Source organism: Setaria viridis, chromosome 5 (assembly GCF_005286985.2).
Source record: "Setaria viridis chromosome 5, Setaria_viridis_v4.0, whole genome shotgun sequence".
In the NCBI taxonomy this organism is placed as follows: Eukaryota; Viridiplantae; Streptophyta; class Magnoliopsida; order Poales; family Poaceae; genus Setaria; species Setaria viridis.
In genome coordinates this window covers 18,264,633-18,278,782 of record NC_048267.2, presented here as the reverse complement: position 1 = coordinate 18,278,782, position 14,150 = coordinate 18,264,633, and the positions used below count along the sequence as shown (strand labels likewise).

General features: G+C 46.3%; 2 protein-coding genes across 4 annotated transcripts; both read left to right on the top strand.

Annotated features, from left to right (window-relative positions):
* The first annotated feature begins 7,394 nt into the window (after positions 1-7,394).
* Positions 7,395-9,963, top strand: LOC140220155 (pentatricopeptide repeat-containing protein At3g49710-like). The gene is made up of 4 exons (XM_072293949.1): positions 7,395-7,813; positions 7,912-9,353; positions 9,460-9,548; positions 9,826-9,963. The coding sequence occupies exons 1-4, from the start codon at positions 7,395-7,397 to the stop codon at positions 9,961-9,963; spliced, it is 2,088 nt and encodes a 695-aa protein (XP_072150050.1).
* Positions 9,549-13,456, top strand: LOC117854434 (palmitoyl-acyl carrier protein thioesterase, chloroplastic). 3 transcript variants are annotated; one of them, XM_072294269.1, is made up of 10 exons: positions 9,549-9,743; positions 9,826-9,959; positions 10,085-10,862; positions 10,991-11,097; positions 11,176-11,655; positions 11,750-11,883; positions 11,975-12,088; positions 12,182-12,350; positions 12,657-12,725; positions 12,854-13,456. In XM_072294269.1, the coding sequence occupies exons 5-10, from the start codon at positions 11,242-11,244 to the stop codon at positions 13,172-13,174; spliced, it is 1,221 nt and encodes a 406-aa protein (XP_072150370.1). In that variant the 5' UTR covers positions 9,549-9,743; positions 9,826-9,959; positions 10,085-10,862; positions 10,991-11,097; positions 11,176-11,241; the 3' UTR covers positions 13,175-13,456. The 3 variants fall into 3 exon arrangements, with proteins under 3 accessions (XP_072150370.1, XP_034592509.1, XP_034592508.1); XM_034736618.2 differs by lacking the exon at positions 10,991-11,097 and having other exon boundaries at positions 10,085-10,182; XM_034736617.2 differs by lacking the exon at positions 10,991-11,097 and having other exon boundaries at positions 10,085-10,278.
* Positions 13,457-14,150: the final 694 nt, after the last annotated feature.

The following is a 14,150-nucleotide window of genomic DNA, read 5'->3' as shown; positions in this document are numbered from 1 at the left end:
GGGCGCATTCAGCAGTGGAGTCGATGACTTGATTAATCCAAGGGAGCCCGAAGGGATCCTTTGGATAGTGTTTGTTGAGGTATATGTAGTCAACACACATCCTCCAGTCATTGTTATTTTTCTTTCGCACCAGGATGAGATTAGCGAGCCACTCTCGATGATAGACTTCTTTTATGAAGCCCACTGCGAGTAGTTTGGCCAGCTCTTTTTTGATGGCTTCCCTTTTGTCTTGGCGAATCATCGTAGGCATTGCCTTTTTGGCGTAGCTTTCGGATTCATGTTGAGTGAGTGCTCGATCAACTCCCTAAGCACCCCCAGCATGTCCACTGGTTTCCACGCGAAGATGTCTCGGTTGGCCCGGAGGAAGCTGAGAAGCACACTTTCTTATTTAGGATCCAAACCTGTGCCAATCAGGACTGTCTTGGAGCTATCACCAGTTTTGAGGTTAATGGCTTTGACGTCTACTTCGCTTGCCGGCTTGACCTTGGTTGCCTGGGACTTCTTTTCTGGAATCTCGAGCCCTAATGGGCATAGTTTCTTGGATGAGGTGAAGACTTGCATCATTGAATTTGGTTCTTGGATAGTTGTTGCTAGCTCCACAGCTTCTGTGTCACAGTCATACAAACTCTTCAAGTCTCCGTGTAGGGAGAGTACTCCCTTGGATCCTAGTATCTTGAGTACTAAGTACACGTAGTGCGGGATGGCTATGAATTTGGCCAATGCTGGTCTTCTAAGGATGGTGTGGTACGATATTTCAAAGTCTAATACCTCGAAATAGATGTATTCTATCCGGTAGTGTTCTTTGGTCCCAAAGGTAACTGGCAAAACCACCTGTTCGAGGGGTACAACAACGTTGCCCGAGACAATCCCATAGAACAGAGATTTCGTTGGGGTGAGCATATCGATGATGTCGAGGCCCATCTTCTTCAGTGTCCTGGCAAATAGGACATTGAGACCGCTACCGCCATCGATGAGTACTTTAATGAGTCTGGAGCCAGCGACAACCGGGTCTAGGACAAGGGGATACCATCCTGGGTCTGAGAAACTAGTCCACTGGTCCTTCCTAGAGAAGGTAATTGGCACCTCGGACCATTTGAGGAATGTTGGTGTCGTAGGTTCAATGGACATTATGTCTCGTAGGGTGAGCTTCTTGGACCTCCTAGTAGCAGTACTCGGGGTTCTGTCAAAGATGACGTTGACAGTGTTGGATGGGTTCTGGAACTTGCCATTGTCACCATCATCGTCGTCTTCCTTAGCCTTGCCCTTGTCTTTGGTGCTAGATGACTCTGGCAGGTCCTTTATGACTTTGCGTAGACTGAAACAATCTATAGCAGAGTGCTTGTGGTATGGATGCTATGGACACTATTTCTTCAAGAGCTCGTTGAATGAGGGCATATCTTGATTTTTGCTACCACCTTTCTTGGATGACTGTGACATTACTGCAACAATATCATTTGGCTATCGCTTGCGGTTGTGGCCTCCTGAGTAGTTATTTTGGTTGTCATTGTTGGGGCGATCGTCGCAGTTCTTATCGTTGTGTTGGCTATTGTTCTGATTATTTTTATTTTAGACCTTGTTGCGATTGGACTTGAACCTTTCGATCTCCCTATCTTCTCATCTGCCCACACCTGCACCATTATCTTGAGAGATTTGACATCAGCGGGGCGTCTTCTGCCAAAATCCAAAACATCCAGCAGTCGTGGAGGCCATTCTGGAAGCAGTAAATAACGACGCGCTCCGTGACGTTCACGATTGTGGCCTTCTTGTCAAAGAAGCGATGTGAGTATAGATTCGCAGGGTCTTTCCTTCCTGTTGTTTAACTTGAGACAAGTTGATCATGTTGCCAGGACACTACATTGCCCCTGCGTAGTTGTTGGTGAATGCTACCTTGAGGTCTTTCCACAAGTCGATAGAGTTCTTATCCAAAGATTAAAGCCATATCAGTGGCGCTGCCTCCATGTAGATGGGAATTAGATGACTTTGGTATCGTCATTTTCCCCAGCTGCTTGTAATGATAGCGAGTAGCATCATAGCCATTGGACTGGATCCTGTTTGCCATCGTACTTGGTGATGCCCAGAGTTTAAACTTTTCAGGTAGAATTGTCCTCCTAACATGTCTTGAGAAGGCGGGGAACCCGTCAGAATCATCTCCTGGGCGTTCGACTTCTTGCTCGCACTTGCGGTGTCATCCGTCAATGATGGTATGGGCGTCGCAGCTGACGTTGATCTTGTTACAGTGGTCTTCTACGTTTGGGCTCTAGGTTAGCTCTACGATGGCCACGTCCTCCCAAGGGTCCTGCCCGACCACCCTCTGCTTCAGCTTGGCTTGGTCTGGTACCTCTAAGTTGGCTTGGTCTGAACGGAGGGCCCCTATGGCTATTTCCATGTTGACTACACTGGGATGGGGAGCGTTGGACTGACTATATCGAATTCTACTGCTTGAGTTGTTCATACGCAAGTTCCACCAGTTGAGCCAACTATCTTGTGTACTTGTTCTGGGGCATCACACGGGTGATGAGATCAATAGATGCAACTGTAGCCAGGGAGTATGATAATGACACGTTTGAACTGCTTCAAAGGCATTATCTAAGTTTTAATTGGTAAGTCCACTGTAAGGCGGCGGTGGCACTCTGCTCTTGTGGCATTCCTTGCTCGGCATCGAGTTCTTTGAGCTTCAGTCTCTTCTCCCACAACGTTGGCGATGAGCTTATCCTGTGAGACGTCATCTGGGTGACGCTCATGTCGTGGATTTCTGTCCCGTTACTCTTCTTCTTCATCCTCTTGTCCAGTAATGAGAGCGAAGAGTTCTCGTTCTGGGGAATAGCTTTCTGAACTTGAAGTGATGACCTCCATGGTGCCACCTTCTTCATAGATGGGCATCAGAGGAGTTCCCTCCTGGTACGAGAGGGTGTTGAGGTAGGTAATGAGGCTTGAATTATCATTTTTGGCAAGAGCGGGTGGCATCATGTTGGGCCAATAGACGAATCTATCTTGGAGAGTTGATGTGATCGCGAGGCCCTACTACGGACCTAATAAAGGAGTCTCCACATCTGAGTCTGAGTAGTAGTTGAGGTCCTCGATCATATCCATATCAGATTGTGATCTGGACAGGACCGCCTGATAAATAATGGTCGCGTCGTGAAGTCCAAACGGGAATCGACTCTGGTGGCAATCCGATTTGCATGATTGCTTATGTGCCAGGTCGTGCGGGTCAATCCGACTGGTGGAAGAAGTCAAGTAGTACTTCAACTCACCCCCCTAGCCTCTAACTAAGTCAGAAATTGAAGATTCGCCAAAATTCTCAACGACATCCTCTAGAGCTTGGCGCTGGAGCTTCATGGTTTGCTGCTCCTTCTCCGGGGTCGACGCAATGTGGCGGTGGAAATTTCCAGTACCGTCTGTGATGCAAACCTAGGAGCTGAAGACGAACGCCGCTCCTGCTTTGAACCCGATGATTGGCTTGATGATGACTTGTGCCATCGAGTTCGCTTGTGGATTCTCGGCGAGTTCCCCTACCTGGCGCACCAGCTGTCGATGTTTAGACCCGGCAACCTACCGAGGGGGGTGCCCAAGGTAGTGTTTTGGTTAGTGGGGCTCGTCAAGATTAGGAACTCGAAGTTAAATGCAGACACACAATTTAGACAGGTTTGGGCCGCTGAATTGCGTAATACCCTACATCCTGTGTGTTGGTTGGACGGGGCAGGGCTACAGGTCGGTTGATTACAAGAATACTAATCGGATTCGACTAGACGAGTTCTATACCCTTATTGCTATGAGTACTTTTCCTAATCCTCGACTAGTTCTTGTCTTGCCATGTAGATTACGTCATCCTACGCCATAGTCTCCATGTTAGATACATCTCAGTGTCCAGCCCCCTATTTAGGACTGTCCAAACCTTCTGGTGGGTCCATAGATATATGTACGACAATCGCCATCTAATCAAACCATCCAGGATATGGGCATTGGTACATGTAAGCTTGTTCTCTTGGTTTCAAGCCAAATTGATTTTTCGTCACTTCAGCAAACTTTGTGGCCCAATCTTTATTACTCTGTCCATTCCCTTGCTGCGAATGTGGGGAAGCTGAAGGCATGGATCCATCCACAGCTTGAGGATAATGAGTATCAAAGACTCTATTACCATCAGATGTGAAATCTGGCTGTCTTGGTTGCATCAGTTGAGGGTGGGCGGTTCCTATAGCAATTGACCCTAACGCCTGCTGATTAATTAGCTGACCCATAGTTGGACCAACCGTAGGCTGCTGCATCACCTGCCTGGAAGATGAACCTGGTTCACCACCACTGTAGCTAGACGTGTTATCCGTATACCGTCTATATGAATACTTGCTGATGTAATGATCCGCAACTTGCTGAATCATCCTCTGAATCTCATTAGCCAATACCCCAATTGGACTTACTAGAACATTGTTGACCATTGTAGTAATCTTAAATTCTAGCTCAAGGCCATCTTCTCCATCCACCACATTTTTATCTCTGGCTGGTGGCTCTTGTCCTGGCATCATTGGTATTGGCAAAGGAAGCTTCCCATGGGCCTTGTTGTGGTTCAAGCTGAATGATTGCAGACACGCTGCCACGTATTGATCCCTAGCATCTTCAACTTCTTTTCTTTGTTTCTCATCCAGATGATCCAGGGTAACCTCAAGTGCTGGCATGAATGCTTTCGACGGAGCTTTGGGAACACCTTGATCATCACCTGGTTCGCCGGCTATATGATCGAAGTTGAGGCAACGACAAGCGCTAATGATGTTTGTTAATTTTTTGTCCCACTAGGCGTGCCAAGAGCATGTTGATGCAAAATCTGAACCTCAGACTTCTGCGTTGAACAACACGGAGAACCTGGGAGATCTGCTTAACTCTAGTGCAGGCTCCAAAACAGCTCACGAGTGGTGCAAGCTACTAGACAATTTGACCTAAAAATTGACAAGGTAAACATTAAATTCCTGAGTCGATCGGTGGTGAAGCCTTTCGAACTCATGGTTATGCATTCTTGGAATAAACACCATGATAGATAGATATTTAATATAAGCATGTGGTGTAAATAAAACATTGTATGTTAGCCGACGGACTAAAGTAAAGCATTGTAACACAACAACCATAAAAGAGAGCGCTCGTCAACTACGTAGTTATCAAGCTAATGAATCTAGCCAATATCTTGATAAGTGTATTGAACTCAAATAAGGTAACACGAATGAGAAGGCATTGGTATCAATCTACTTACTTAAAAGATTAGAATGTAACAACAATGACCAGCTGATGCTGACCAGACACAAGTCAGATACATTAACATATCTTAATTAATATCTTGGTAAGTGTATTGAACTTAGAAAAGGCAACATGAATGAGAGGGCATTAACTTCAATCTGTCAACATAAAAGACTAGAGCATAATCACTAAAGGCCTCTTACCTACCACTTACAAGCCGATTAAGGTAACAAAATCTAATCAATGCCATGACTGTGTATTAAACTTAAACAAGGTAACACGGTGAGAGGGTATTAACTTTGATCCATTAGTCTTAAAAGACAAGCTCGTGGAAGCAAGGCCTTGTACGTGCCCCTATCAGTTCAATGACGTCATCACACTTCTCCGAGATACGGATAAGACCCGACCGAGGCATCGGTTCTCAACAGTAGCATGCTGACGTCAGAGGCCAGACGGTTAGCAATACGAGGGGTAGGGATAAAGATCTATCGGACCTAGCATGTGTAAAACAGTAAAAGCATGCAAGATCTACCAGCCGATATAATCTGATAATTGTGAACATTTAAACAAGGCAAGGGAGTCAATGAAGACAAGCTAACCAGATCTAAGCAGTTCGATAACTTGAGCAACGTTGAAAACAGGCAGAATATTGGACAAAACCTAGAAAGTTCTACTTGCAATCTAAGATAACTCGATAACTAGTCACACGACAATATTAGAATATAAGATTTAACTTAGAAGTTCTAATAGAGATCCTAATGACTAGGTGACGCTACTTACAAGCTCGCCCGAGATCGAAGCCGATGCAACCTTGCGTGCTAGAAGGAACTTATCGAATCTACTCTACTCCTACTCCTAGGATTTTGGCGGCGTGACGCCGAAAGGTTGTATTGATTGATTGATCATCCCCTATTACAAGGTTTATGTGTTTATATTTATACCTTGGAGCAAGCTAAAATCCTAGTCAGATACGACATGAACTATTACAACTATTTCTAAAAACTATTAAAGATAAATATCTACGCTTTCCCTTATTTGGTGGAGTCAAATTCGCTTCGGATTGGGCTCGCCTGGTCTTCCATCGGTTTCTGAAACCGTGGTCAACTGCGGTAAGTCTCGGTTAACACGGTGCCAACTTCAGGCTCTTTCTCTTTCCTTCATCGGCTATCGGAACCTTATCTACAGCGGTTGACTTTGCCCGTTGTCGACAACTTCTCCAATAAATTATTTTTTGTGTTTTAGGCTGCGATATATTTACCTTTCTCGGTTACAGAAGAAATACTCAGCATCAACGTGGCTCAATTCCATTGCCTGCATCTTCTTTCCACGGACGATCCTATCAGAAGTCACAACTGAGAAACACCAATTGACCAACAACATTCGATTACTGCCCCCGTGATTCTGACTCTCTCTCGTGGTACTTGTAGCATCTCTTCATGATCCTTTTAGAAAGGCAGGACATTTAGTTTTTTTTATCACCACTACATTACGCCCTTTTTTTTGTTTCTTGGCACATTTTTGGCAAGATTTATTCCACGCAACTGGACCAGAAGCTATTCATGCGCGTGTCACTTCCATCTCAAGTACACTTTAGTTCTTGCTACATTTGATGAGACTTGTTTGATGCAGCTAGCTTTAAATCATTTTAGGAGTACTTGAGCTTTTAAAAGTTTTATAAACAGTGACATCTTAACTATGAACAAGCAAAAAACATTGGCACAAGTCAAAAGTGGAATTGGTAAAAGTCGCTGATTGATACCATAATAGTAAAAAAAATTCTCAAAACGAAAATGTTCTGAAGAACACTTCTGATTGGTTTTCAATACAAACCTTGACCATTGAATCTTTAAAGATAGTGTACTAGAAAAAATTCTCTTAGTGAATCTAGTGCCACACTGCCACAATCAGAGTAGGTTTCTAACTGTTTTTCACTTTATTAAAAGTCTACACCATGATGAACACGGAATCCGATGAACACATACCACACATTGTAGACTATATATATGCATGAATTGGACATTAAATAGTATGCTATTTTTTGACTTATATATGCATGTATACAACGTAATTTGTCCATTTCCTCCCATTCACCCAGGCCATTTGTTGTCAAAAATTTTGGCAGTGACTAAACTTTGGGACACCGAGTTCTGATAAGCAACGTTTACCATGCCTAGATGACCCTTATCTGCGCCCGCGGCCTGGGCGCGGCGGCGGCCGAGGCCGAATTCGTGGCCCTCCTCACGGCCGCCGCGGCCGCCGGTGACCTGCTCTCCGGCGCCTCCCTGCACACGCGGTACGCTAAAGCGCACATCCCGCCCACCACCTTCCTCGCCAACCACCTGCTCCTCTTCTGCTCTCGGCTCGCGCTCCCGGCGCTCGCCCGCCGCCTGTTCGACGAAATGCCGCTCCCCAACGTCTTCTCCCACAACGCGCTCCTCGCCGCGCACGCGCGCAACCCGCGCCTCGCCTTGGAGCTCTTCGGGCGCATCCCCGACCCGGACGTCTCGCCGCCTTCGCGTCGGCTCTTGCCGCGGACGCGCTGCGTCTACTATCGACCATGCGCCGCGGGGGCCTTGTTGTTGACGGCTTCACTGTATCATCTGCCGTCTCGGCTGTGACCGGCATTGCTTCCGTGGCGCAGCTGCATGCTTATGCTGTCGTATCTGGTCTCGGTTCGTATGTCTCCGTCAGGAACTCACTGATGAGTGGCTATGGCAAGGGAAGGCTCTTGGAAGAGGTTGAAAGGGTGTTCGCTGATATGGGTGGCAGCGTGCATAATCATGTGTCATGGAACTGCATGATTGCTGTGTATGGTCAGCACGGACATGGCCGCAAGGCTATGGAGCTGTTCCAGGGCATGGCCAGGCAGGGGTTCACTGCTGACGCTTGCACTCTGGCCAGCGTGCTATCAGCCTTTGCCACAGCAAAGGACATGGTTGCTGGAACGGGACTCCACTGCAGGCTGATCAAGAGTAAGTTCACTCGTGATCCACATGTAGCAAGTGGCCTTGTTGATTTGTATGCCAAATGTGGTAGTGTTCAGGATGCGTGGAAGGCATTCAGTGAGGTTGACAAGCCTGATCTGGTGCTATGGAACACACTTATATCTGGGTACTCGTTGCATGAGGATTTCTCCGAGGAAGCACTCCTTTCCTTCCGCGCAATGCAAAGAGCTGGGTTCTGCCCAGATGATTGCAGCTTTGTCTGTGTGACCAGTGCCTGCTCCAACATATCATCACCATCACAAGGGCAGCAGCAACATGGATTGGTGATAAAGTCCGATATACGGAGCAACAAGATTTCTGTTCATAATGCAATGATCACACTGTATTCGAGATGTGGAAATGTGAACGAGGCCAAGATGTTGTTTGATAGGATGACAGAAAGGAATACTGTGTCGTATAATTCAATAATCGCAGGCCTTGCACAACATGGACATACTGCCGAAGCACTCAAGTTCTTTGAAGGCATGCTTAATTCAGAATTTGAACCGACAGGAATAACCTTCATTTCAGTGTTGTCAGCATGTGCTCACACTGGAAAAGTCGATGAAGGATGGGACTATTTCAACTCAATGAAGCAGAAATATGACATTGAGCCTTGTGAAGAGCACTACTCTTGCATGATCGACCTACTTGCCCGTGCTAAGAAGTTCGAGGAAGCTGAAGAGCTTATAATGAAAATGCCTTTTAGCCTCAGCTCAGTTGGTTGGACTTCCTTGCTTGGTGCTTGCAGGACACATGGAAACATGGAGCTTGGAGCAAGAGCAGCCAAAGAGATTCTTCATTTGAGTCCTTCCAATGCATCAGCACCTGTCATGCTCTCAAATATGTATGCTAGTGCTGGTAAGTGGGAAGAGACTGCAAAAATAAGGAAGCTCATGAGAGATCAGGGCATTAGAAAAAAGCCTGGCTGCAGTTGGATAGAGCTAGGTAGAGCAGTTCATATATTTGTTGCCAATGAAGTTTCACATCCTAGAATCAAAGAGGTACACAGATTCTTGGAGGTGATGTCAGGGAAAATGAGGCTTGCAGGGTATGTGCCAGATGTAAGATGGGCTTTGGCAAAGGATCAGGCAGCAGAAGGGGAGATGAGGTTGAGGCATCATAGCGAGAAGCTTGCTGTGGCCTTTGGTTTAATGAAGACAAAAGAAGGAGAACCTATACTTGTGATGAAAAACCTAAGGATATGTGGTGACTGTCATAATGCTATCAAAATCATTTCTGCTATAACTCGCAGGGAGATCACTGTCAGAGATGCACACCGGTTCCATTGCTTTAGTGATGGAAGCTGCTGTTGTGGAGAATATTGGTGAAAACTTCACTCGTGTAGTTCCTGAGCAAATAGCACTGATGTTTTGTTTCAGTCATCACTTGGGTTGAGATCATTGCTGTAGAGTTGAAAGTAGATTATTGCTGTGGTGTTGGAAGAAGCTCTTGTAAGTCCACGACATAGGGATCAAATACTTGGAAGGCAGGTGACTTGTGATTGCTAAAAGTCTTAAAGGTGTCAGTGTCACAATGGTTAGAATATCTGAAATTCTGAATGTTACTACATTTCGGTGGCAAGAAAAATTTGAGAAAAACACTTTTCTTTGTATTGCAGGATAAGGTATGTTGCATGAGGAATGAAGTGTTCCTGGAGTTGGCATGGAGCTGTCAGAATTACTTCAGCTTTCTTATTCTAGTTGCTCTCCAGAGTGAAGATGAGTTTGGTGGACATTGCACCCTCTCATCAGCGTAAGGTTCCAAATGTGCTGTTATTGCATTACAAACCTATGGCTAAATGTGCATTCTTCAAAATGTGTGGTCTCCAGCTTATATTCTGATGGAATGTTTGCATATTGGGCCCCTGCGCCCTGCAGACTCGATGGAGCCATAGCTGCACACACTTGCAACATGAGTGCGGCGATGACATAAGCTAATCTGTACCAGTTCCGATCCGATTGGCTTCAATGCGATGGTGAGCACCTGCACCTGCAACTCAAGATGCTGTGAGAGCAAGACTGCACTTTCAGTTCATGCACCCTGAGACATTCTTTGAAGTGCTTCACACAAGGTGCGTGAGGGTCGCAACATTATTGTTGCTGGACCCCTAGCAGCAACAGTCAAACTCTGAATTCACAGTGGAAAAAACAAACTTTTTCTGCTGAATACAGTACTACATACGCAGTCGTTCATATCCATGGACACACACTCACCCACTCATATAGACGCACGTAACACTTGCCTTTTATGGGCAGCTCTAACGAAGTCACCATATTTATCCCCCAAAAGAAACGAAGTCACCATATGTGCTTCCCTTATAAGCCACGGCCCCTTTGTTATCGATTAATCATATGTGGATTCTAAGGTCAAAAGTCACAACTGATCTTCTTGTGCCTGCATAAAGAAGGTATATTTCCAAACTCCTGGTAACAATGTAATTCTAAGATAGTATACGTGCACTCATGTGTGAGCCTTCCCACGCGCGCTGCTCATTATTCCAAGACTCCTCTGTTCTATTATTCTATTCTATTCCGACGAATCTAAGCTGTCACTGCTCATGTTACGAAAACAACAAGGTGGTTTGCAACATAGGCGTCAAAGTTGATGTCCGCCGCATGCGGAACATAGCTCAAAGAGCTACAAAAACAAGTGCCCGTGAGCCCACCATTCCTGTCCACATTTGCGCCTCCCCATTTGTCCACTCTAGTTTATGCGATCTCCTCGCGCTAGAAGCGCTCTTGACATTCCCTTGTTGCCTTGTTTCTTTCGATGGCGTGCTACAGAGTACAAGAACGTTGCTTTCGAGCTCCTTGTCGTCTGGAACGTTTGCCAAGCAAAGGCTTTGTTGGCGTGTCCGCCACTGCGGGCGTATAAGACGCATCGCCGCCCGGTGATCGCCGTGTTCCTGCTCCCAATCATTGACGCAGGTGATCTTCGATTAGTAGCTAATAATTTCCTCTGATCCTAGGCACCTGCAAGGCAAGGAGCAAAGTCAGTCTTCTAATTCGGATCGGAGTAAAGCTTCCGCAGCTGCATGGCCAGTGCCTCGTCGTGTCCCGTCTACTGCCCCCGCGTCTTCATCCGGTGCTCGGCCTCGGATGGCGGCGGCGGGCAGGGGCAGCACAGGAGTAGCAGCAACAATGCCGTCAGGGTAAACGGCGCGGCGCACCGCGCGCCGCTGCAGGTGGGGGCAGCGCTGGAGACATCCATCAACAGGTCGCTCGCCGAGCTGAGCGCGCCGGTGCTGACGCCTCCGCCGTCCACCGGGGGCGGCGGCGAGGAGTGCGTCCGGCAGAACATCCCGACGGAGAAGCAGACGGTGGACCCTTTCCGGCAGGCGCTGATCGTGGAGGGCGGGGTACGGTACCAGCAGACGGTGGTGGTGCGGTCGTACGAGGTTGGTCCGGACAAGACGGCCACCATGGAGACCGTGCTGAACCTTCTCCAGGTACTGGACTAAAGCATCTGCAACGATGATATAATAACACAGGACACTTGATATATCTAGTAGCTGATGAAAGAGTTGATTTGCGCGCACGCAGGAGACAGCGCTGAACCATGTCTGGATGTCAGGCCTGCTCGGCGACGGCTTCGGTGCCACGCATGGGATGATCAAGAACAACCTCATCTGGGTCGTTTCGAGGATGCACGTACAAGTCGATCAGTACCCGATCTGGTAACGGGCCGATCGAACCGTCCACCGTACCAGAGGCAAGAAATATGCTGAGCATCTGACAGTCTTCTATACGATCGATATGTCGTTGCAGGGGAGAGGTGCTGGACATCGACACGTGGGTTGGCTCGTCGGGGAAGAATGGCATGCGGCGCGACTGGCTCATCCGCGGCCGCAACTCGGGTGACATCTTCGTCCGAGCAACCAGGCAAGCCTTCCCGGCCGAATGATTCAGTGGATAGATGGAGCATCAGCCTGTGCAAACAGGTGGGGATTTATAATGTTGATTTTCTCCTTGCAGTACGTGGGTGATGATGAACAAGGAGACGAGGAGGCTGTCCAAGATGCCGGAGGAGGTCCGGGGCGAGATCGCGCCGTGGTTCATCGACCGGCATGCCATCGAGGAGGAGGCCGCCGAGAAGATCATCAAGCTCGACAGCAACGCCAAGTATGTCGATTCCGACCTCAAGGTTAGCTCAATTTTTTGTTTATTTATTTCACTAGCTACACAAACTTGTCTTTCTCTAACAAGCTGTTAGTGGCCCATCTTAGTTTCCTAGGGACGTATATGTATATCGAACTGTACAATGTTGCAAATTAATTGGCTATGCTCGAAGTTGCTAATTTAAGGCAAGTGACTGGTTTCAGTACTTCTTTTTGGGTCAAATTTCTTTGGTAGTTCGGTCTGTCACGGTCGCATGTGGGAATGATCCAACGCAGGCTCATGATAGTCTCATGCTTCTGTTATATATATTGAACGTGATTTTAATTTGCAGCCGAAGCGAAGTGATCTGGATATGAACCACCACGTAAACAATGTAAAATACGTGAGGTGGATGCTTGAGGTAAAACAAAACAACTTTCTACTGCACCAAAACATTGCCTTGACGTATTACTTCCGGTAGCTGCTGTCTGAAGCAGCAGCACAAAAATCTCTCTAGTTACATTGCCTTTTTTTGTGCAATCCATGCAGACTCTTCCTGATCCCTTCCTGCAACAGCACCAGCTTAGCAGCATCATCCTGGAGTACAGGAAGGAATGTGGGAGCTCAGATGTTGTGCAGTCAATTTGCCAACCTGATGAAGACTCAGTTCCACCAGAGGAAAATGTCAGCATGGTCACTGGGCCTTCACTTTTGCCAGAGATAATCAGTGGCCACCACAGCTTGGCAGGTGCACTCCAACAATGGCCAACGAAATACACGCATCTTCTGCAACTGAAAGCAGGTGATAAGCATGAGGAGATTGTGCGAGGGAGAACTACGTGGAAGAAAAAATCATATAAAGCCCCATAACTGTGTATGTTCTTTTCAAAAAAAAAAAAACTTTGTGTATGTTGGAAATGTACTTGCTATACGCATCTGGATGCAGTGAAAAAAAGAAATTGAATTAAACTACTATGAAATAGTTAGTCATGTCTTCTCGGCTGCCTCGATACCAAAAAAGAATCTTCACATCGTCCTCGATGTGATGTCCCTTGTACAAAACAACCTATCAATTGTATTTTATTTGCACTTGATAAATCTGTTTGTATGTGTAGAGAATTGATGATGTCCTTGCACAGTGTGGAACTTCAATATTGTTTCAACAATGTTTATAGTTTAGTTAAGTGAATTGGGCTGCATGTTCCGAAAGTTATGTACATATATATTGAAATTGCAAAATGTAATAGTTATTTTCTTTTCGAAACACAAGACAGATGGAGACACTCATATATACGCAAGCACACTCCATTCTATTAATACACGCATGCAACCCTACTACAACGATATATACGCAAGCACACTCCATTCTATTAATACACGCATGCAACCCTACTACAACGAGCACCTCCAAAAGAGTGAACTGCAGATCCTCGAGATTGACGAAATCTGATGCCTTACTATCGAGGGGTACGTTGCCTACCACTAAAGAATAGCCGGTCAAATTTTGGAATAAATTTAAGAAAATGTTGAGTGCCTATGCCGGGTTAAGGACTCAAACTCGAGTAGGCAAGTCCACCAAAAGAAACCTTACCAGCTGTTCGCTATATCCATAAACTCCTATGGACAGTACAAATTGCTACAAGGATTTGCGTGGGGATCTCCGAATTCATGTGCTACCAACTTGTTAGGTTTTTCATGGTAGCACCCCTAAATGCGCATAATAAGAAAACAACAAAAAAAGATGGATAAAACATACAATCGTTTATGTGCACGCTAATTTTAACTTAACCAACAGGCGGTTTTGACTACTACTGTTCACATATTGATTTCTGTTTTCTTCCTCTTT